Raw genomic sequence first — 22287 nt, forward strand, 5'->3', positions numbered from 1 at the left:
TTTAAGCGGAGCTGGAAAAGGTTCAATGTGAAGCAAAGGCCTTAAAGGCTCCTTCACCTTCTCCCCATCCAGTTGCCATGGTAGGGGTGGAGAGGATTATTACAGAGCATAGGAATTCTTTCAGGAGGAGGGGATGGCTACATAAGGGTTATAAATATCAGCAGCCAAACTCTGGGTTGGCGTGCAGAACAACAGACAGACTGTATCTCTCTTTACAGGCACAGAGCAAGGAAGCTCCCTGAAGTATTTCCACAAAGGAAGTCCCTCTTCTCTTTAGAAACATGTCATCAACCACACCTGCATCAACAACTATACGCAAATTCCAGATGCCAGGGAAAGTGACTAGGAGGTTTTAAGCCAGAAACAGATCAGCACCAGCAAAAATAAAGAATCCTGAGCCTGGCCTAAAGGAAAGCTGACATAGAGGCGGTTGTTGCCACCACGCACAGTCATAAACAGATTATCAGAAGGCTGCTTGCTACATGTTTAACTTAATAAACGAGCGCTTATTCCAACTGAATCCTAAATTTCCCACACATAGGTGGCTGTATGCAGTTCTCAACCAAGGATGATTCTATCTTCCAGGAGACATTTGGCAATGTCTGGAGACATTTTTATGGTTGTTGCAACTGGGAAGTTACTACTACACATACACATACAGGTCCGAAATGCTGCTAAACATCCTACAATGCAAAAGACAGCTCCCCACAACAAAGAATTATCCAGGCTAAAATGTCAACAGTGCTGAAATTGAGAAATCCCCTTCTAGAGTATTCTCTCATTCCTTGGCCCTAGTTCCTATTTGGAGTAGCCTTGTTTAGAAAGAAAGGAAAAAACCAAGATAGGTCAAGGGTCAGGACAAGCTGGGGGTTGGAAGGGGAAAATAGAGGGCACCTACTCATCTTATCTTGGCTGCTGTAAAGGTGGGGATACTAAACCTCCAGGCGACAGGTCATACCAAGTTTGATTTCCCATCTCTCCAAGGGCAAGTAGATAATGCTGACCTCCATTGCTTTATCCTCTAGTGACTCATTCTCAGGCAGGTGTACTAACTGGCAAAAATGTAGATGGGCTGATACTGTCTTTGTAATAATTTGAAAGGAAGGAGTAAGTACCTCTGTGCAAATTGGCAGTCTTTCAGCTCCATGCTGGGCCCTGCCTTCCAAGGGTTTTCACACATGCTCATGAGGACGCCTAAGCTTGCTTTTTATGAGGCAAAAAAATCAAATGAAAGAGTTTACAGGACCTTCTTATTCTGGTTTCACAGTAGGATATCTAGGTCTCCCAGACAGAAGCTTCAAGTGTATTGAGTCCCTGATCCTGGGCTCTGCTCAACCTGAATTAGGAGTAAAGATAGTCCTAAAGAAGCCTGCTGCACACCTATAGCCCACCAGCCCAGCCTCAAAGACAGGGAAGGAAAAGACCAACTGGCTTACATGTTTTAAACACATGATTAGGGGAAGTAAACCACTGTGAGGAACCCACAAACCCTAAAGAGGTTTCCATTTTTCCCATGTTTTTCCTTATCACTGAGAGGTAGAATGCCAAGTCTGAAACCTGGCCCGAAAACACAGTAAATATAAATACATATGAACATGAACAAATGAAGGTGCATCCAGGTTTCTCGGTACTGCTCATCAGTATGATGCCAAAACCACCACATATTTCCTGACTGAGAGGTCAGCATGGTTCTTGGGGGAGAGCAGGGGTACATAGGAGGATTGGTTTAAGAGTCAGAATAATCTCAATTCTTTTTTTTTTTTTGAGATGGTGTCTCACTGTGTTGCCCAGGCTGGTCTCGAACTCCTGTGGACTCAAGGGATCCTCCTGCCTCAGCCATCTGCAGTTACAGGTGAGCACCACTGTACCCAGCTTCCTAAAAAAGGGTTTTTTTTATTGTTTGTTTCTGGTTTTGTCAATGTCAATTCTTAACAAGTAAAACCTACATAGAGAATTTCAAAATGAGGAACGCCTCTTGTTATCATAAGACTTAACAGATTTCTTTTTATTCTACCCTTCCCAGGAAGGTCACCCTTGGGGAATTCTTTGGTTCAAGTTTCAGTAATATAAAGGTCCCTCCTGTCTTCTTAGTCTCCTGTTAGGCACAAACAATTCCTTTTCCTCAATAATCAGAGACTCTCTTGTTCAGGAAAACGGAATTTCCTGAAGAGATTAGCCAAAGTCTTTTCTTTCCAGTTTTCTGTAAACATGCTCAATACTCTCATTAGTGGTATCTAGAATGGCTTCTTCCTTTTTACTTCCAACAGAGAGCTGAACCCAGTAAAGGCTCTAACTCAGGAAGGTTGAGGTCTTTGCCCAGTTAGAGTGGAAAAGACCTCTTCCATTCCCATGTGACAGGTCCTCACTGGCTGAACAGATTCTATCAATTATTCAGAAGCAATAAAGGGAAAATCTTTCCTAGGAATAATGACTTTTAGTTTTCCGCATTCATTTAAGGAGAAAATAATTCTTCCCACAGACTGACTGCAGCTGCATGGATTTATCAGCACTACTGCATAGTCCCTAGTAAGACTGGGCTTCTCCACAGACTTGACTCATCTGTCTGTCCTGACTATCCCCAGTAGAGTTAGTCAGGTCAAAGCAGAGCCTGTATTTCTGTCTCACAGATTCATATCCTCTTCCCTTACACAGATTCTGTGCTCAAAGCATGAGTCCATTAAAAAAAGAAAAGAGCTGAAAACTTGACGCTAATGGCTATTTTTTAGTATTTATCTTCATCTGTTTTTTCCTTATTAAAAATAATTTGAATCTGAAAGCAGAATCATACTTTATGAATCTGGTCTGCTGCTAGTGTACGGAATGATTACTCTCTTGCTGGACTACAACACATTAACCCAGGAACTCAATACTCAAATCAAGAAAATGACTCAGTCTTCAGAATGGCTCCAAAAAAGACCTTCCCTCTACACAGCCTCTAGGGGACTGTGGAACTGACACAGTGAGTTTTTTCCTTCTCATTGTTTTCGCTTCCCATGAGCTCAGCATGAGCTCAGCCAGGAGCCTGCTCCTCCCCTCCTGACCAAAGACCTTTGCTGGGCGGAGGCAAAAACTCTTTGCAAAGCTTTTGACTGCCCTATAAGGTAGACAGGTGGAACAGGGCTTTTGATTTGTATCCCCAACTTGAGGAGGGATACTGATCATTTTATAGTAACTACCTGGTGACTTAATGATGGGTCACACACAGGGCACTTCATCACCCTCCTCCCCTGCTGACACTCTTCTTCCAGGCTGGCCTTGTCAACACCAGTCCCCTGTAGATAAACACACTCTGCAGGTGCCCAGATGATCAGTGTCCAGTCCCTGCCTTGACACGGTGGGAAGATTATTCTTAGAAATCAGTGAAACAGTTGGCTATAACAAGCAACTAAGCAGCTACTGAGCTCTGAGCACTACTAGGCAACATAATAGGATACAAACTAAATAATGCTCAATAATTTCTTGAAATCTTCCAGCTACATCAAAATTCAGAATGTCTCTAGAAACCAAGGATTAAATGAAAAGGAAAAGATGACTTGTCCTAAGATCCAAACACTATTTATGCCTATCTGTGGACTCTTTCTTACATTCCAGCTTGCATTTAAGGCAATTTTAAACTTTTTTTTTTTTTTTTTTTGAGACAGAGTCTCCACTCTACTGCCCTGGCTAGAGTGAGTGCCGTGGCGTTAGCCTAGCTCACAGCAACCTCAGACTCCTGGGCTCAAGCGATCCTCCTGCCTCAGCCTCCCGAGTAGCTGGGACTACAGGCATGCGCCACCATGCCCGGTTAATTTTTTCTATATATTTTTTAGTTGTCCAATTAATTTCTTTCTAATTTTAGTAGAGACAGGGTCTCGCTCTTGCTCAGGCTGGTTTCGAACTCCTGAGCTCAAACAATCCGCCCGCCTCAGCCTCCCAGAGAGCTTAGATTACAGGCGTGAGCCAATGCGCCCGGCCCCCATCCATGTTTTTAAGAGAAAGAATTCTGACAGGCAGGGGCTCTGAGAGAACAAAGAGTGTTAATAGTGTAAGTGGGAATAATTAACACTAGTGATAGAAAAACAGTGCTGGAAGTACCCTTTCCAAACCTATTCCATGCACAGCAGCAAACTGAGGCACTTTTAGGTATTTACAGCAAAGGAAACTCTAGGAGCAAAAGGCTCACATAGTGAGAGCCAAGACCCAACAGACAAGCCTCTGACCCAGCAGATCCACACTTTGAGGTCATCTAATCATCCTCTGTTATTTTAATGTATACTCACAAAATCTCAGGACTAGAAATTTTAACTCAGGCAAAGAATTAAAATATTTTCCAATTAAGGCAGTACTTCTCAAACTCTCCTACAGGCAAAGAATTTATATTCTGGAGGAGTCTGAAGTATTTTCTTAAGCTGCTTGCTATAAGTGGGAAATTTCTTTGAAGTATTATGTTTTTACCTTAATAATTCATAAAAATTTTATGTATCCCACAATACATCAATAATACATCAAATATTTTCCCTCAAAATCTGTATAAAATCAGCACTTTAGGAAGATGAGTGCATGTTTATCCTATAGTTTCTCATACCTCAATTTGAACAAGAGCGAGCTGAACACATTCACCACTGTTACAAAATTGGTTAAGGTGAAGTTTCAAGAAATCCTAAGAGGAGATTCTCTGAGTAAGAGATAAGGCTTGGACATTTTCTTCTATATCCTTAATTGGATATAAAAACCAAAATAAACTACGATAAAAAATATTCAAACCAGTTTGCTCAGAAGTCCAAGAGACTGCTTAGTCTCTAAACAGTGTGCTTTGATGGTGATGGAAGTGAGAATAATGAAGGAACAGAAGTTAAGATGTATATTCAATTGGTTTCTAAGTTACAAGCAAAGAAATATACATTAGTCAGAAAAAGATAAAAAACAAGGGTGAGACTTACTTTAAAATCTGCTAATTGTTGGTTGATGACATCCACTTCGGTTCCCACTACCCACTGAAGGGCCTCTGCCTCCTCTGCCGCCGTGGTGGCGTCATTGAGTACTTTCAATTTCTTATAGAAGTCCTCTACACGGCCCAACGTTAGCTCTAGCTGTTCCTGACGAGCCTTCCCCCTCTCTGTCAACTTGCCACACTGTTTGTTCAGAGCTTCTAGCTCCCTCTTGAGACCTAACAAATCCAGAGTCCCCTCTTCTTCCAGCATTTGTCGGCACTCTGCTTCCGAGGCCTCTATGTCTAACTTGAGGACTTGGATTTTGTTAAGGAATAGCCGTACATCCTCAATTTGGGACTGGAGGCTATCAGTGTCTCTGCCGATAGCACCCATGCCATCCAGCTCATCGTCCAGATCTGCCAGTTGAGAAAACATCTCTCGGACTCGGCAGTGAAACTGGCCAATCCCCTCCAGCTTGTTTTCCATCATCATACAACCACTGTTCACTCTTTGCTTCACTTCTAGGAACTCTTGCTGGGTGACCTCAGCTTGATGTAGAAGTTGGGAAGCATCAGATCCATCTGGGGCATCTTCCACCAGCCCCTGGGTGAAGTTCCTCAGATAGTCCACCTGAGGCTCCAGGGCCTGCAGCACTTCCTGCTGAGCTCTTAGCTTCTCCAGGTTCTTGTTGCTACAGGCTTGAGAGCCCAGAGCATCAAAGATCTCAAGTTGGTGTCTGGCTCCTTCAACCTTCTTTTCAATATTCTTAAAGCTTTCCTGGAACTCCTTGAGCCTCTGAGTCATTTCTTCGAGTGACCCTGTTTTGGCCTGCAACTCTTCTGTAATGGCATCCATGTTCTGGTTGATCCCAGCCTTCTCATCCCGGATATCATCCTCATCTGTTTCTGAAGAATTGATCAAAATGTCAGCAGCACTATTGAGTATTTCCAGGAGGGAGCGGCGCTTCTCCACCTCATTCAGCATAGCCTTTGATCTCAGGAGGCTGGACTCTAGCTGCACTGGATCTAGAGTGACGTGCAACTCAGACATCTTGGCCTTACAATCTTCTATCCATGGCACAAGGTCTTCCACATGCCACTGATATTTCTGGGCTTTCTGCATACAGTCCTTAAGCCTGGATTGTCTGTCTGCAGTTTTTTTTCCAAGCTCTTCCCAATGGCTTTTGAGCTCAACCAACTGGTTTTGTAAAGTCCTTTTCTCTTCTCCAGGAGGTACAGAAAGAAGTAGAGATTCCCCTTCAGCCACAATCACTTCATAGGAACCACTGTGTTGATTAAGGCTCTTCTGAAACTCTTCATTCTCTTGTAGCTGAGACTGCAGTCGTTCCAATTTTGCAGAAATTGGGCAGTTTTTTGCTTGCAGGCTTTGTTTGTCATCCAACCAGGTCCTCAGCTCATCAAACATTTGCTGGAACTGCTGGGTGCTGGCAAGAGCTGCCTGGAGTCTGTTCATGCGATCAGCTGAAATGAGAAAATGAAATTGAAATCAATCAAGCCTGAACATGGCATTTAAAATGTTTTAGTGAGAGTATATGGGCTAATCTTAGAGGAAGGAAACTAATGCTAATTGAGGGCCTACCATAAAAGAGGCATATAACTAGGCTATTTCACATACTATATCTTATTTAATCCTCATACCAACCTTTTAAGGTGATCTGAGTAACAGAAGTAAACTTTTATGCAGGTAAAAAGTGAAAGTCATAAACATTTCCAGAAAAAAGAGGCAATGAATTCGTGACAAAAGTTTGCTTGTACAAGGTCATCATAAGAAGTCCAGAATATATTCTAACTTTGCATATATGATGTCTGTGTGTATGTATGATATAAAGAAAATAAGTAACAATGAAAGCATGTATGTAACTTTACATATTAGTATATCTATAGGGACAAATCTCTAACTGCTGGCTAAATTTACATTAGGGCTTTTTACCTCTAGGACTATGCTGTGTAAAGCTTCTCATGGTTTTAGTATCCAATGTATAATAAACCACAGTAGTTCTCACTATAGAAGAGTGAGTACTATAGAAGAAGGGATAGGTTAACACTATTCTGAGTCCAAAAACTACTTAACGGTCATTCTAGATTCTTAAAGCTACTACTAACCCACCCCTTCTTTCTGCTTGCCACTAATAATAGCAGAAGTATGTTCTAGCAGAACATACATACTTCTAGCAGAAGTACTCCAACTCACCTGCAAGGTCTTCTAAACCTTGAAGAGGCAGGGCAACTGTCTCCAAACGCTTCTTCAGCTCATCCTTGAGGTACTGCTCACCAATGAGCACCGAGAGTTCATCGCACAGTGTCTGTGCCTCCTTGACCTCATGGTCTAATTGCTCTAAGTCAGATCTAATCTCACTCGTCTCCTCTAATTGCTGCTTTACAGCCTCAGGTTGGGTGCTGATGGCTGACTGGCCACTCAGCCGCTGTCCAACTGCTTTCACCTTCTCTGATAAATCCTGGAGCAACTCCTGGTACTGGGTGCTTTTGACAATAGCTTGGTCAATTTGGCTGGAACGGGAATTGAGTTTGTCAGTGAGCTCAATCCATTTCTGATTGATGCTCTGGAGTTCTTTCTGTACTTGGCTTGTGGATGGAGAGACATCTCCAGGGCCTGTTAGGATGCCTTGAGCTGCCTCATTCAATTGCTCATGCTGTTGCCTGCGCGCTTCAAATTCCTTCAGCATAAACTGAAACAGAAATGATACCAAGTTGTTTAGATAGAAAAAAACAAATCTAAAAGCAGTGTCAAAACAAAAACTGACTTTTTACTGTGCTGAAAAGTGCCAACCTCTTTTAAAAATAAACCAGAAAAACTCTAAGGACCAGGCAGTATCACTTAACAATTGCTTAATAAAAACATATTTTGAAAGCATCATTGATTGTGTCTATTTTATTTCTTTTCCTTATCTCCCTTATTCTGTTTCAACCTAAGTTACTCCGGTTGGCCTAGGCTGGGAAACGGAAGTTTGTTCTCTGTATTGGCATTCATCAGCTTTGCCATTCAACACCCAGGCCTCTGGGTTGGGGGTTTAGAACACTGGCTCCCAGAGTTAGCTATATCACTGGCTGGGATTGTCATTTCAACACTCAATGTCTGTTTTTCTTAGTTTCTTTCTCAGAATTCCAATAGTACATATAATCTATGTACTATAATATAGCATAATTAGATAAAGAGTAAGGACCATGCCTTTTTACTTCTTTTCTATCACTTGCTGCTTTCATAAAAGAAGTTAGGATTACAAACTCTGGAATCAGACTGCCTGCATATAAATCCTGGCTCCATCACCCACTAGCTGTATGACTTTAAGCAAGTTTTAAAAAGTTCTCCAAACCTCAGCCTCTTCATTTATAAAATAAGGATAGTAAAGTACTTATCTTGGCTGTTATAAGGATTAAATAAGATAATTTATGGAAAAGCACTCAGCATTTACACTGCACAAAAATATGTAACACATGACCTCAAGAAATAACGGATGTAAAAACGATGAACTATAATATAATGTAACAAAAGTAAAAATGGTTAAACACCAATGTGAACACGGAACTGTGAAAGCATGGAATAGGGTGATTAATTCTATTAGGGATGATAAAAGATAGAAGAGAGAAATTAGGAAAGGCCCCCCAGAGGTGACAAAAAAGAATGAGTAGGAGTTCTCTAAGCAGACTAGAGAATAAGTCTGCTGAAGAGCACATCAGAGAATAGCCCAGGGTTAGCAAAGGCACAGAGATCAAAACTATTTTCATAATAATACTAAGATGTTATTTGCCTTTTAAAATTTTTGTTTTCTCACAAATATTCAATGGAGTTTTCCAGAGGCTCCTTGGCATTTGCTATCTCAACAGATATGCAGAAGCAGATGTGAGAATATTTTCTTAAGCCAGACATTAAGGAGATTTGCAAAGACATAAAACAATGCCACTCATTACTAAACTTTTTATGTTTTGAAGAATGTTATTTTTTCATAAAAATATGTTACTTAGGTTAATATGATGGTTTTATCATTGTTATTTTAAAATTAATATATATATTTAAAAATTCCTCAGTGTTTTAATAGAGCAAATTTATCAGTAGATATCAATAGATAAGCACAAGCTCTTTGGGATCCCCAATAATTTTTAATAGTACAAAAGGAGTTTGAGAACAAAAAGTTCAAAAACCACTGGATTAGAGAAGTATTTTTAAGTAGACTAAATAGGACTCAATAATTATTTGGATGCAGGGGCTGAAAGAAAGGTTTCCTTCAAAAATTACTCTTAGGTCTTAATTTATGGAACTTGGTGGAAGGTAAGAAGACATGGAATAGGTTTGTGGGAGGATGTAGAATGAGGAAAAAGTTCTAGGCAGGATTTCATTGGAAATAATTTTGACCAACTGAAATTTCTATAATGTTGGGCACTTAAATCAATCTTTTTGAGGTTAGATCAGCAGAAAATCTTTAAGTAAAGCTAGCAGAGATATGAGATATTATATTTAGTAATGTGGATCACTATCCTGGGGATTAAACGTAAAATATGATTCCACAATTTAGTCAGAAAATGTTCCCCATTCCAATATCCACTCATCTTACTCCTTCTCTTGATGATATAAAGAATAGAGTTATTGACTATTTACTATTTGACAGGCACTGTGATAAACACCTTAAAAACATCTCACTTACACTGAAGAAACCAAGACCCTGAGAGGTTAAATGACTTGTCTAGAGTCACAGAAAATCTACTTATTGGGAGCAACATTCAAATCCAGATTCACGTGACCCCCAATTTCTTTGCTCTAAAGCATTAAGCTGTATTGCTCACCTGGACCTGCTGCTTTTGTGCATTCAACATGTTGGGGTCAATAGACAAGGGCCCCAGCACTCCCATCATCAGCTCTTTCTCCGTCAGCCAGGGCCGGAGCTGGGATTCCGCGGTCTGGAAGCAGGCCAGGTGGCTCGCGGATTCCTCCAGCTGCCTCTGCCGAGCCACAGTCACCTCGGTAGCCCTTTCCCATCGGGAATCTGGAAAGAGGAAATGAGAGCATGTATTCCTTACTCTCATCAACAACTGGCCTGGCCTCTAAATTATGTTCCAAATATACTACAGGAAATAACCCCAGGGGCATTGTTTAAAATTTTTTAAAATTAAAAATAACCTTTTAAAATTTTTAACTAAAGTAACACAAACAGTTCTGTATCCTGATTGCAGTGGTGGTTACATGAAACCACACATGTGATTTAAAATTGCATAGAACTACACACATACACACGAGTACATGTAAAATATACTACATATATATACATATAATTTTATAGTCTGTTTTTAAGTTTACTATTTTATGAACATCTTTCATGCTAGTAAATATCCATCTACATTTTTTATAGTTCAATATTATGAGCATATAATTTATTTAATCCTTTATTGAATCAATATTTTTTAAGTTTGATCAGCAGAAAACCCTTAAGTAAAGCCAACAAATATAAGATATATTAAGTAATGTGGATCACTATCATTGGGGATTTTTATTTAGATTATTTTCCATTTTTCACTTTTATCATCAATGTTCTCTTTAGCTCTTGATCAGTTTGACTTGCCCAAGAAAGCCAAACTCCTGACTCTGAGTGGAATCTCTAATTTTTCCCCCTAATCAGGGTCACTCTCTGGCTCTATCTGGGCCTTTCCCTGACTTATGAACATTAAGTAAAAATAATTCCTGCTTTAGAGGATGTACTAAAATTCTCTATTTGCTTTGAAGACAATCAATTTAGAGAATTTGCAACACTCCTATGACAACTTACTGAGCTCTTCTTGCATTTTCTTCCAATTTTCTGCTTCTTGTGAGTTGGGATATGTCACCAGTAATCCAGCCAGGGCTTCCTTTACTTTCTGAATTTTTGGAGAATTCTGTTCCAATTCAGCCAGGAAGGCCTAGGAGAAAGAACATCATGCATGCCATGAGATTCTGGACAGGAAACAAAACTGTGTGTGGTAGAAATGACTGGAAAACTGGGTGGCAATATGGGCTTTACTCTGATTTTATCTGTAACTTGTTTTGTGATTTTAAGAAACTTAACCTTTCTGCTTTTTACTTTAAAATGAAAATCTAGATGGCAAGATCTGATTTTCTTATGTATAACACATCAGTAGAACCCAATAAGAAGGAATTATTAATCCCTACAAACTAAAAGTGCCAAGATATGATGATGATCATGATGATGATGATGATGTTTTTGTAGTTGAAGGAGATGACATGCTATGCTCAGCGGGAATATTAAACATTTTGGCGAAAATTTCTTATAGGATTTTCTATGATCTTCTATCTTCTGGCATTTTTCCTAGTCCTACATGTCAATTTAAGAATGAACTGTAATCACAGTTATTTAGATCCCTCTAAGAGTTGGGAAGGTGCTTTGTTGAGAATGATTTGGCTTTGCTTACAGCATAGATTAAGTACCACTCTCAATGAACTAATGTTTCTGGGGAGGGCTGTTCTTCTGCAAACATATCTGGTTTTGTTTCTGAATCCGATTTATAACAATTTCTAATTTCATAGGTAAGAAAATTCTCTAGGAGAGTTAAGGCATATTAATCATTTGGAAGTCAAACGTACTGCTCATCACCGCCTGCATAGTTGCCCCTGTCTCACTCTCAGCAGTCCCTTCTGGTGTTGGGATGCAGCTAACACAAACAGTACCTTGTTAGATTCAGCTTGGGCTTTCACTGTTTCGGTCTTGGTTGGAGACAAGGCATCCATGGATTTTAGGACTTCCTCTTTTGATTCCAGCCACTGCAGCACTGAGCTTGCCTCCCTCTGAACCTCCTCCATTCTGCTGAGGACAGACTGAAGGCTTTCCTGGCGCTCCCGAAGTACTGCCCCCAGTTTGTCATACTTCAAGTTTACATCTGACATGTCACACTGGATCTCCGTCAGATCTAGTATCATAGAAACAGAAATCAGATTGGGAATAGCTCTCCAAGCACGCCCCTTGGTTCCTCACTTCTAAATTATTTGTTGGGATTAAGCACATCTCCTACTCCTTCTAGTGAACTGGAGATTATCTTCCTGATAAATCACATAGAAATTCCTGTTTATACACACAAAGCAAAAGAACTCTCATTTATCTGCTTTCTAGTTTTGGCATTATATACTCAGATATATGCCTTAAAATGCTAAATAAACATGAGAATGACAAAAGTGAGGGGAGCAAAGTAAGAATTTAACAGTAGCATACTATTGAGACTAATGAATTTGGCACATTCTTCTGCACCCTCTTCTCCAAACTGCAGAGAAGTCACCCAGCTGGGAAGCTGAGGGCTAGAATAGATTACCTCTGGCATAGCTTCTTTATAATTCAAAGATTAATATATATTTTTCTACAAGGTCTTTCCTTATTGCCCTTATCTAGTGATCTAGTTTATTTCTTCAAGGGTCTTTAGTTTCAGGGGCTGCCAAGCTGTTTAGCCTATAGCCAGCAAATGGACAGGCATCCCCAGATCTTTCTCCTCACACCCATCCTGGCAGCAGTTCTTCCACACATACTGAAATACACACAGATGCAAACATGAATGCTGTGCTGACACACCCAACAAAGAGACACTGTTGAAATGGCATTCTCACCTTTGCAGGTGTGGTATCCGTTTACACTGCCTACAGAGCTTCCTACAGAGGGCAGTATGGAACCTGAGCAGAAGGACAGAGAGACAAACAGGGCAAGACCAACGTGTTAGGAATACATACAGGACCCAATTTGTTCTTTGGCACTCACTTTAAGCTTGGGCATCAGGAAGTTAACACAGCACAAGACAACATACTATGGAAAGAGACAAATTATCTTAGCTGCCAGGCAACAAAGTGTCACTCAAGGTGTTTCGCTCCTTAGCAGGAATGATTTTTCATCTTTTCTAGAGGAAGTTCAAATTTCCTTCTTCTTAAATTACCAACTTGAATTCTTTGGATGCTGCCCTAATTTTATGAAGCAAGTATCTGTAAAATTATTAAGTCTTTAGTACCTACCACAGATTGGAATAAGGATTTATAATAAAGACAAAAAGGTCTACCTTTTATATCAATGTCTTTCAATATAATAAAAATGAACAAGTACCATCGAGGACATAAAAAGCAGCCTTCTTTTAATAAAGATGTTAAAGTGAGCCCTTCCTTATATAATTTTTAAAGGAAGATTCCCTGTCTTTCCTTTGATGACCTCTTCCCGCTCCCATTTCCTCAAGGGAAAACAGAAAATCTAAGTGCCAATAAATCTGCCTCATAAACATTATTCCAATAAATTCTGCTTTGGGCCTTTGGTTCTGTTTCTAATCACCACAATTTTTCCTACATTCTCCCCAAGTTGGTTCCTTATATTTCAGAGGATTTTCCCAACTTAAGTAAAAACCAGGTCATATAATTATAAAGATTATACAGAAATCTGAAAAATATTCATGATATAATCATACTTTAAAAGGACAGAATAAAACTCCCATGTACACTGATTTCACTGTACAAAAAGTCATGTGCAAGGTTATATTAAAATAGTTGTGTTAGGGTAGTGATTATAACATTTTAAATGTTAATTTTATTGCATTTTCAATTAAAAACGGATCAAACAGAAAAATTACATTCCATTGCAGCGTGGTGATTGAAAAAAAGAAACTGGACTAGTAATCAGAAGAAGGTCTTAACCAAGGTTGTCACTAACTCAGTATGTGAGCCCTAATCAATGGACACAGTTTCTTCTCCAGGATATGAAGATAATACTAACTATCCTGCCAATTCTCTTGGAGTTATTAGAGACAGATCATGAGACAATGTATGTGAAAGCACTTCAGGAAACAAAAAGAGCTGCACAAATGTAAGGAACTGGAATATTCATGGTTTTACAGAGTTGGAAGAGAACTCTGATGGCACTCAGGACAGTAATATTCAAACTGATTTTCAAAGCACCCTAAGGAGGTGCTTTAGGGATTCTGCTAATGTTTGGCTTAAATTTAATATTCAGATAAATTTCTACTACTTAGAAATGACAATAAAACATGCATGTTTTATGATAGTAAATGCTACATCTTAACCCACTAGATACGACTAATTTATGCTGCTTTTGGGGGGAGAATAAAGCAGTTCCTGCTACCTCTAAGTATATATTTAAACTTATTTTTGAGTGTCAATGATTGGAAAGGTGGTAACTCTTCACTAGCACTTTACAATATTCAAACCTATCCATGCCCATTCATGTATACCATACAAAGAACATCTACAGTACATGTTAATACATTAAATAACATGACAAAAAAAGGCTGAAGTACATCTATAGAGCAAGTTCTCATCAGGGCAGAATTACGTAATAATAGAATTCTTAACACGTTAGGTCATGATGATGTCAGCCTACAGACAGTTTTTGTCCTCAATGCCAATTTTAGATGTTTTCTGTGTTTAAGAGCCCTCATTAAATATTCTTAGTGGTTTAATTTTGAAACAAGAATTTCTTATTACATGGCTTTCAAGTTTCTAGTTCAATGTAGTCAAAGAGTGCCCTGACATTACAAAGTGAACTATTAAAAACAATTGTTGGGGCCGGGAGCGGTGGCTCAGGCCTGTAATCCTAGCACTCTGGGAGGCCGAGGCGGGCGGATTGTTTGAGCTCAGGAGTTCGAGACCAGCCTGAGCAAGAGTGAGACCCCATCTCTACTAAAAATACAAAAGAAATTAATCGGACAACTAAAAATATATAGAAAAAAATTAGCCGGGCATGGTGGCACATGCCTGTAGTCCCAGCTACTCGGGAGGCTGAGGCAGTAGGATCGCTTGAGCCCAGGAGTGTGAGGTTGCTGTGAGCTAGGCTGACGCCATGGCACTCACTCTAGCCCAGGCAAAAGAGTGAGACTCTGTCTCAAAAAAAAAAAACAAAAAAAAAACAAAAAAAAAAACCTATGAGATCCCATTAGCAACCAGCAAGCGACTGTGAACTCTTATTGGATTTTGCTTGAAAGACTTAATTTACAGCCAGAGATTATTCATACATCTGGGCACAATCTTTGTACCCCCTTCAAAGAAGTGTGCCAGTCCCTGGTATACCACTAGTGACTCCCAAATACCTAGCTTCTCCCTGGATAGCACACTCATACCCATGCAGGCCTGCCCAATTTTAAAGGTGATGCATGCCCAACCCATTCACATGTTTAAAAGAGACAAATTTCTTAAGAGGAAAATCCTATTTTAATTCTCCTATGTTCATTTGACAGTTCTAAGTGGGTCAATTAGTTCATTTCCTTTTCTCATCATGGGAAAGAATTTTGTAAATGGAGCAATGCTATACAGTAAAGGCGGAAACAGATTAAGTTGAGGGGGAAGACTGCTTTGTGGACCCCCTTTGCTTTCATAACCAACCTTGATTCTAACTTTAATTAAATAAAGGGGCATCCTCAAAGGCCAAAAGCAAAGAAAGATGTTCACTACATTTTCAAGAGCTTGTACTCACCGGTCTTGGCTTGGGAATCAGGTGCTGTGATCTCCATGATCAGATTTTCTAAAGAAGTGCCTTTGCAATTGATTTCTTCCACGAGAGTTCCCTTACTTGCCCAGTCATCTAGAAGACCCTGTTTAAAGAGCAAAATGGCTAATGCAACATCTGGGGCATTCTCCTCATAAGTAGAAACACCTGTTTTACATACACTTGCTAAAATTTGTATAAGCATTAAGAGACCATTCTCATACATTCAGCCATTTCAAGATCCTGGCTTAACCAGCCAAGGGAAGGGAGAATGATATCCTGGAATTTTCAGAACCTTCTGATTCATTCATTAATTCATCAAATATTTATTGAGCATTTACTATAGGATAGGCACCATGCCAAACACTGGGGATATAAAATAGGACTATGACACAGTTCGTAAAATCAGGTACTCAGATTATCAATTGTATTATAATACAATAAATGCTATTACAGAAATATGGACAGGCTATGAACTCTGAGAGGGCAAGAGGAAATACATCTAGTTCTGTCTAGAGGGAGGAAAGCTTTGAGTTAAGATAAAAGTTTGCCGGGTGGATAGAAGGGAGCAATGTGCATGTAAAGAATAAAGAGGAGGCTGAGCACGGTGGCTCATTCCTATAATCCCAGCACTTTGGCCAATGCAGGAGGATTGCTTAAGGCCGGAAGTTCGAGATCAGCCTGGGCAACATAGCAAGACCCTGTCTCTACAAAAAAAATAAGATTAGCCAGGTGTGGTGGTGCATGCCTATAGTCCTAGCTACTCGGGAAGCTGAGGCAGGAGGATTGCTTGACCCCAGGAGTTTGAGGCTGCAGTGAGCTATGACGACACCACTGCACCTCAGCCAGGGCAACAGAACAAGATCCTGTCTCTAAAAAAAAAAACAAAAAACAAAAAACAAACAAAAAAAACCCCAAAATGGCAACTGGAGGGTAAATGAGGAGCCCAATATTGAGACGTAGAGAAATACATAGAATCACAGTCTACATTTTGCATTTACTAAGGGAACTTTGTATTGAGTTTGAAATCAGAGCTCTAAATACCCTACAAAGCCATTAGGATATAATGGCATCTGCTCTAAGACAAAAGTACCAGGTCATGCTGAGATGTGACTGCCTGTCACAGCAGTAGGATTTTACTCCTTTCAGGGCAGGGATACTATCCTAGTCTTCAATCCCTTCTTCCACACTGAATATCCCTGACAATCTGCTGGTTTGCTTTTGACTTTAACCTGCAGAGCAGCAGCAGAGGAAGACACAGAGCCATTAACATCTAGCAAGCTCATACCGCCTAAATTCAACTGACCTTTGGTCATTGCCTATCAATTCTTTTATTAATCACCCTTGATTCCAAAGGGCTACAGTCCCCAAACTATGCCTAACTCACAGGATATTTTAAATTTTTTAGGAAAATGGCGTGACATCTGTTGGACACCATATGAACAACAACTACTGAGTTGTTTGGAACTAATTATTTAGCAAGTGAAACTATTAGGGTTTTTTTATTTTGGCCCTCAGGGTCCATGAAAAACTTCTTAAAACACTAAGGGCACAGTGAAACAAGAAATTTGGGGAACCTCTGTCCTAGGGAATTCCCAACAGCAAAATGTTCCTGGTGCCCACCCTGTGAATGCAACCAAACTCTTCTCTTTCATCTGCTCAAGATAAACCATGCTTTACTGAGAAAGTAAGGATGAATACATGACAGTTAGTTAGAGGCAGATTTGGCCATTTCAACTGAAAGAAGAAATATGTTAGAGGTGTAAGCAGAGGCTGGATGACTTTGAATCAAAGGTGGTACAGAAGGAATTCTGCAGGGGAAGGGAGGAAAGTTGGTCCCATTCTTGAAGGCAACTTCTAACCATCTGAATCTAACTTTTCCTTTAGTAGCTGGAATAGTACTAGTTTTTTTTCTCCACAATTTCCTGATCATATTATCTGGTTACTTGCTCACATATATTTGTCTCAAATATACAATATAATTCTCAAATATACAATATATAATTCTCAAATATACAATTAGAGAGTATAAGCTTCTTAAGGGCTGGACTTTGACAACTATCTTTTTTATGACCCACCATAGCATGAGAGGCATCCAAGAAACAGCTGAAACTTTTTTATTCCCAGATGATTTGTTTGGTTTTGGGTTTTAAATAGAAAATGTTATAGTGCTCAGTGCAGGGTAGTGGCAGGTGGGAACCACATGAAAAGAATGGAGGAATTTCTGTTCTGATGCAGACAGACAACTAGGATTTCTCACACTACTTCCCCACTACAGCAGGAGATGAGTACATATAAGCTTCCAAACTGCTGCTAGGCTAATTCCTGGAGCCCCTTCTGTTCACCTACCTTGAGGTGTTCAATCTGCTTTTCCAGCTCTTTAGCACTCATGAAAGTCTCTGGAGGTGGAATACTGCCTTCGGTTTCTTTCAGCCATTTCTGGAAGGTCCTAACTAGCTTCCGGAATCCATCCAACTGTTCCTGGCAAGATGATGCATCTTTCTCTCTGTCAACAAAGAAGTTTTATTACTTGCCAGACTAAGTTTTGTAAAGTCAACTTGAACTAAAACTAGGTTCATTCTGGGACTCTAGGCATCAGTTTCCTAACAGGGCCTTTCCTTCCCATAATCTTTTCCATAGCAGGTTTGGCTGAACAACCAACATATAATGTACGAGAGCATCAAACTCAGGACTCTGTTGCCCTTGTTTGGACATTTCTGGGGAAAGAAGTCTTTAATCTTACTCTGGGCTAAAGTGAAAGTGAGAAAAACTAAAAGGAGCCTGCTATTTAGGTACTATGATACAATGGAAAGAATGTAGGCTTTGGATCTCAATTCCAGCTCTGCTACATTTTAGGTATTCGACTCTTTCAAGGTCCAATCCAAATGCTGATTCCTTTAGCAAGGAAGGCACTGAAAGTGAGGCTCAGAGAAGTCAGGGGATTAGCCTAGGTTAAGCATGCCAAAAAATGAAATCAAGGAGAAAATTTGGAAATGGGCCACATCTATCAGTCAGATATCAATCCAGAGATCCTGGTTCCTCATACAGCTAAAAGGCCCTCAGCATAGGGGAAGCAAAACAAAGCCTTCTTGACCTTTGTCCCCAAGCTCTCCATTAAATAACCTGTTGCTAACAATGCTGGTTTCAGGAACTGCTTTCCTCTTGGTCATTAAGGCAGTCATCTGTTAAACCAGATTATATTTATGGCTAAGTCAAGATAAGAAGTCTGGCCCATGCTCTTAAACCCATGTGAAGCTTTATAATGGGGAATCATGGCTTTTCAACAGTGAGTTAAAAATCAGCCAGCCTTTGCCTTACATTCTCTTATTTGCCCTGGAACGAGAATCCAGACACTCCTCCAACGCAGCAACTTAAATGTGGTCAAAACAAGCAGGGGAAATGCCAACATAGCCCTTAATTATGTTGGGAAATCTCCTTCGATTTTTCTATTTAAAATTCTGCTATAATTCTACTTGCTGTCCCAAATTTGCTCTATTTGGTCCAGGTGACTTTGGCTTTTGATCATACAGAGATGGAACTCAGCCCATTTTCTGCTAGTTAGCAATACAAAAACCATTAAGCATCAAGTAGATTCTTTGGCTAAAAGTGGCACTTTCCACCTTCCTATGACTCAGTAGCAAAGTTTTGGATGCTATCTTTTCTGGCAAAGGAAGAAAAGAAGAAAAGATCTTTTTACCCCACAGCAAGAAAAAAACAGTTTCCCAACACTGATCAAACACACAGGAAAACTCGCCTTTCTTTAACTGTCTTCCGTAGCTGTGTGAAATCCTTTTTGAGGTTCTGCACCCTGTCGTGATGCTGGGACAGGTCTAGTGCAAAGCCACAAGAGCTCAGTTCCGTGACCATGTGCTCAAGAGTATCTAGGTTCTCCTGTTGGTCTTCCATTTCCAAATTGAGCTCCTGTCAAGCAAACAAGGAAATGTATTAAATCCTCTGATCTTTATAAATAAATATACTCAAAAAGATGAAAGGTATCTAGGTTAAGCCTGGGGCAAGTTCTCCCTAATCTGTAGAAAAAGAGGGAACAAAAAAAGAGGCATACTTGCTGAGTCAACTGCTAGCTCAAAACAATAAATAACACAGGACCTCTCCAATGCACCAGAATGGCTAGGAATAACAAAAAAGTCTCCTTTAAACAAATGTTCAAAGACTTGGGAGGTACCGTGATGAAAGAATGTAAAGAATGAAGGTTTTGGGAGTCAAAAAGATCTGAAATTCAATATGGCTTTGCCACTGACTAGCTCATGATCTTAAGCTACTAAACTTCTCTAAGCTACCATAGTCTCTTCTGTAAAATGGGGATAAACACACTATCTCCACTATTATGTAACATTGTACTAAAGATATTAGCCAGTACAATTAAGAGAAATCAATTTGTGGAATAAGAACTGGAAAAGAAGAGGTAAAACTCTATTTGCAGATTATACGACATGTATTTATAAAAACCAAGAGAATTAACAATACAACAAAATCAAACGATGAAGTAATTAAATAAGGTGGCAGAATATAAACCCAACACATAAAAATCAAGAAGGAAAACTTCAATTACAACAGCAACACAAAAAGTTCAATCTTTGTAATCAGCTAACAAGAAACATACAAACCTAAACTTTAAAACACTTCTGAAAGATACAAAAATAGACATGAATAAATGGAAAGATATCCATAAAGATATGTGTATGCATATGTATGCGTGTATGTACATATACATGCACATGTGAATAAATACATTTACTGTGACCCAAATAAAAATGCCAAGTTTTTTTCTCTAGAACTAATAAAGGTGATTCTGAAGTTCGCACAGAAAAAAATGTGCAACTATAGCTATGAAAAATCCTGAAAGAAAAAAAAAATGAGGACTAGCCCTACCAGGTATTAAAACACACCATAAAGCCTCTATAATTAAAAGTAGTATGCCATGGCACATGAACAGACAGACTAGCAAAACACAATAGAAAAATCCAGAAATAGACTCCAATACATATGACAACTCTGTATATAATAAAGATGGCTTCTCAAATCTGGGGAAAAGATGGACTTTTCAAATAAATGGTACAGGTTGAGTATCCCTTACCTGAAATGCTTGGGACCAGCAGTGATCTGGATTCTACATTTTTTGGATTGGGAATATTTGCATTATACTTACTAGTTGAGCACCCTTAATCCTGTATCTGAAATGCTCCAATGAGCATTTCCTTTGAGCACAACCTCTGAGTGTCATATCGGCACTCAAAAAGGTTCAGATTTTGGAGTGTTTCAGATTTTGAATTTTTGGATTAGGGATACTGAACCTGTATTAGAAACAACTAGATAGACGTTTGGAAGAAGATAAACTTGATTCACACCTCAGAATAAACTTGTATTGTTTAAAAGTTCAAATGTAAAAAAAAAAAAAAAAAAAAAAGAAACATAAAACGTTTTAGAAAAAAGCACGGGTGAATTTCTTCATGACCCGGGGCCAAAGTCTTTCAAAATATGACCAAAAATAGATATTGAATAAAACACTGATAAAATCTACTGTGTAAAAAAACCCCACTTTTACATAGCAAAAAAAATCACAAGCAAAGTCAAAAGACAAAGGTTCAAGTGGAGGAAAATATTTCTAACATATTATGGATAAAGAACTAATCTCTCTATATAAGAACTCTAAAAATTTTGAGGAAAAAAAGATGAAAATTTGGCCAAAAGAATGACAAAAGACATGAATGAATAGTTCACAGATAAATGACTCTTAAATGTAAAAACAAACTCTTGAGCGTAAAAATATATTCAACTTCACTCCTCAGAGAAATAAAAAATAAAACCAAATTTACATATCATGTTTTAACTATCAGACTGGCAAAAACTCAAAAGCTTGGTAATACTTTCTGCTGGTGAGGCTGTGGGGGAAACAGGTACTGTCATGTGCTGCTGGTGGGAATGCACAATGGCGAAATCCCAGTGGAAGGGAATTTGGCGCTATCTAACAAAACTACAGAGGTATTTACCCTTTGATACAACAGCTCTACTCTAGGAACTTATTCTGAAGATACACTTCCCATAACATGGAAAAAAATGTATAAGGTTATTCAGTGGTGATAGTACAATTTGGAACCAACGACTAAAATGTCCACACATAAGAAATTCACTGAATAAACTATGATTCATCTACACAACAAATATATGGTTAGAAAAATGAAGATCTCTATGAACTCATATCAATGATTTTTAGTATACATTAAGTAAAGAGGCAAAATGCAAAAGATTATGTAATATATCCTTTTTTATTAGGAAGAAAGGGAAATAAGAATATGTGTATATGTTTATTTTGGAAAAAAGAAATAGAAAAAAATAAAATTCATTATTATGGGGGTGGGTGAACATGGGATGAAAGAGACAGGAAAGACAATGAGAGTATATTCTTACTCACTTTCTGTTCCCTGCGGATAGCTTTTTGAATAGTTTTAACTTCTGAGCTATGTTAAAGCTTTACATATTTAAAAATAAGTTTGATCAACAAATATAGAAAAATAAAGTCCTAAAGGTTAATATAAACAGAAATAAATAAATCTAATTATATATGAAATTATAGGGAAAAAAAGACTTCAGGTTACTTTAGAACACAGTACACAGTAGGTCGCAGTCTAGGACACAAAAAGATCCAAAGAAATCTTCAATTTTATTTACTACGTTTGTTGTTGGTAGAAATACTAGTTTAATTCTAAAACTATCTTATATTTGCTGTAAGATAAAACAAGTAAGTAAATATATTAAGGCTATTGCGAGCTAGGGTTCTTCTTTTAGGAAAGGAAGAAACAAATGTGGAGTAGAGGAAGAATTCTGTGGTGTTGAGCTGAAAATGGATTATTAGTATAATCTCACGATATAAAAAAACAT

The 22287-nt window shown here is 38.9% G+C and overlaps 1 protein-coding gene across 1 annotated transcript in view; it reads right to left on the reverse strand.

Annotated features, from left to right (window-relative positions):
* Nucleotides 1-22287, reverse strand: part of MACF1 (microtubule-actin crosslinking factor 1) — a 215682-nt gene that overhangs the window by 78766 nt on the left and 114629 nt on the right. Inside the window, exons 44-52 of the mRNA XM_012646667.1 lie at nt 19145-19311; nt 17740-17896; nt 15379-15496; nt 12525-12587; nt 11601-11839; nt 10705-10834; nt 9728-9927; nt 7122-7617; nt 4920-6391 (exon numbers count right to left, since the gene is read on the reverse strand). Coding sequence (XP_012502121.1) covers nt 4920-6391; nt 7122-7617; nt 9728-9927; nt 10705-10834; nt 11601-11839; nt 12525-12587; nt 15379-15496; nt 17740-17896; nt 19145-19311 — 3042 coding nt within the window. The remainder of the gene's footprint in view (nt 1-4919; nt 6392-7121; nt 7618-9727; nt 9928-10704; nt 10835-11600; nt 11840-12524; nt 12588-15378; nt 15497-17739; nt 17897-19144; nt 19312-22287) is intronic.

Source organism: Propithecus coquereli, unplaced genomic scaffold (genome assembly GCF_000956105.1).
Source record: "Propithecus coquereli isolate 6110/MARCELLA unplaced genomic scaffold, Pcoq_1.0 Scaffold249, whole genome shotgun sequence".
Lineage (NCBI taxonomy): Eukaryota > Metazoa > Chordata > Mammalia > Primates > Indriidae > Propithecus > Propithecus coquereli.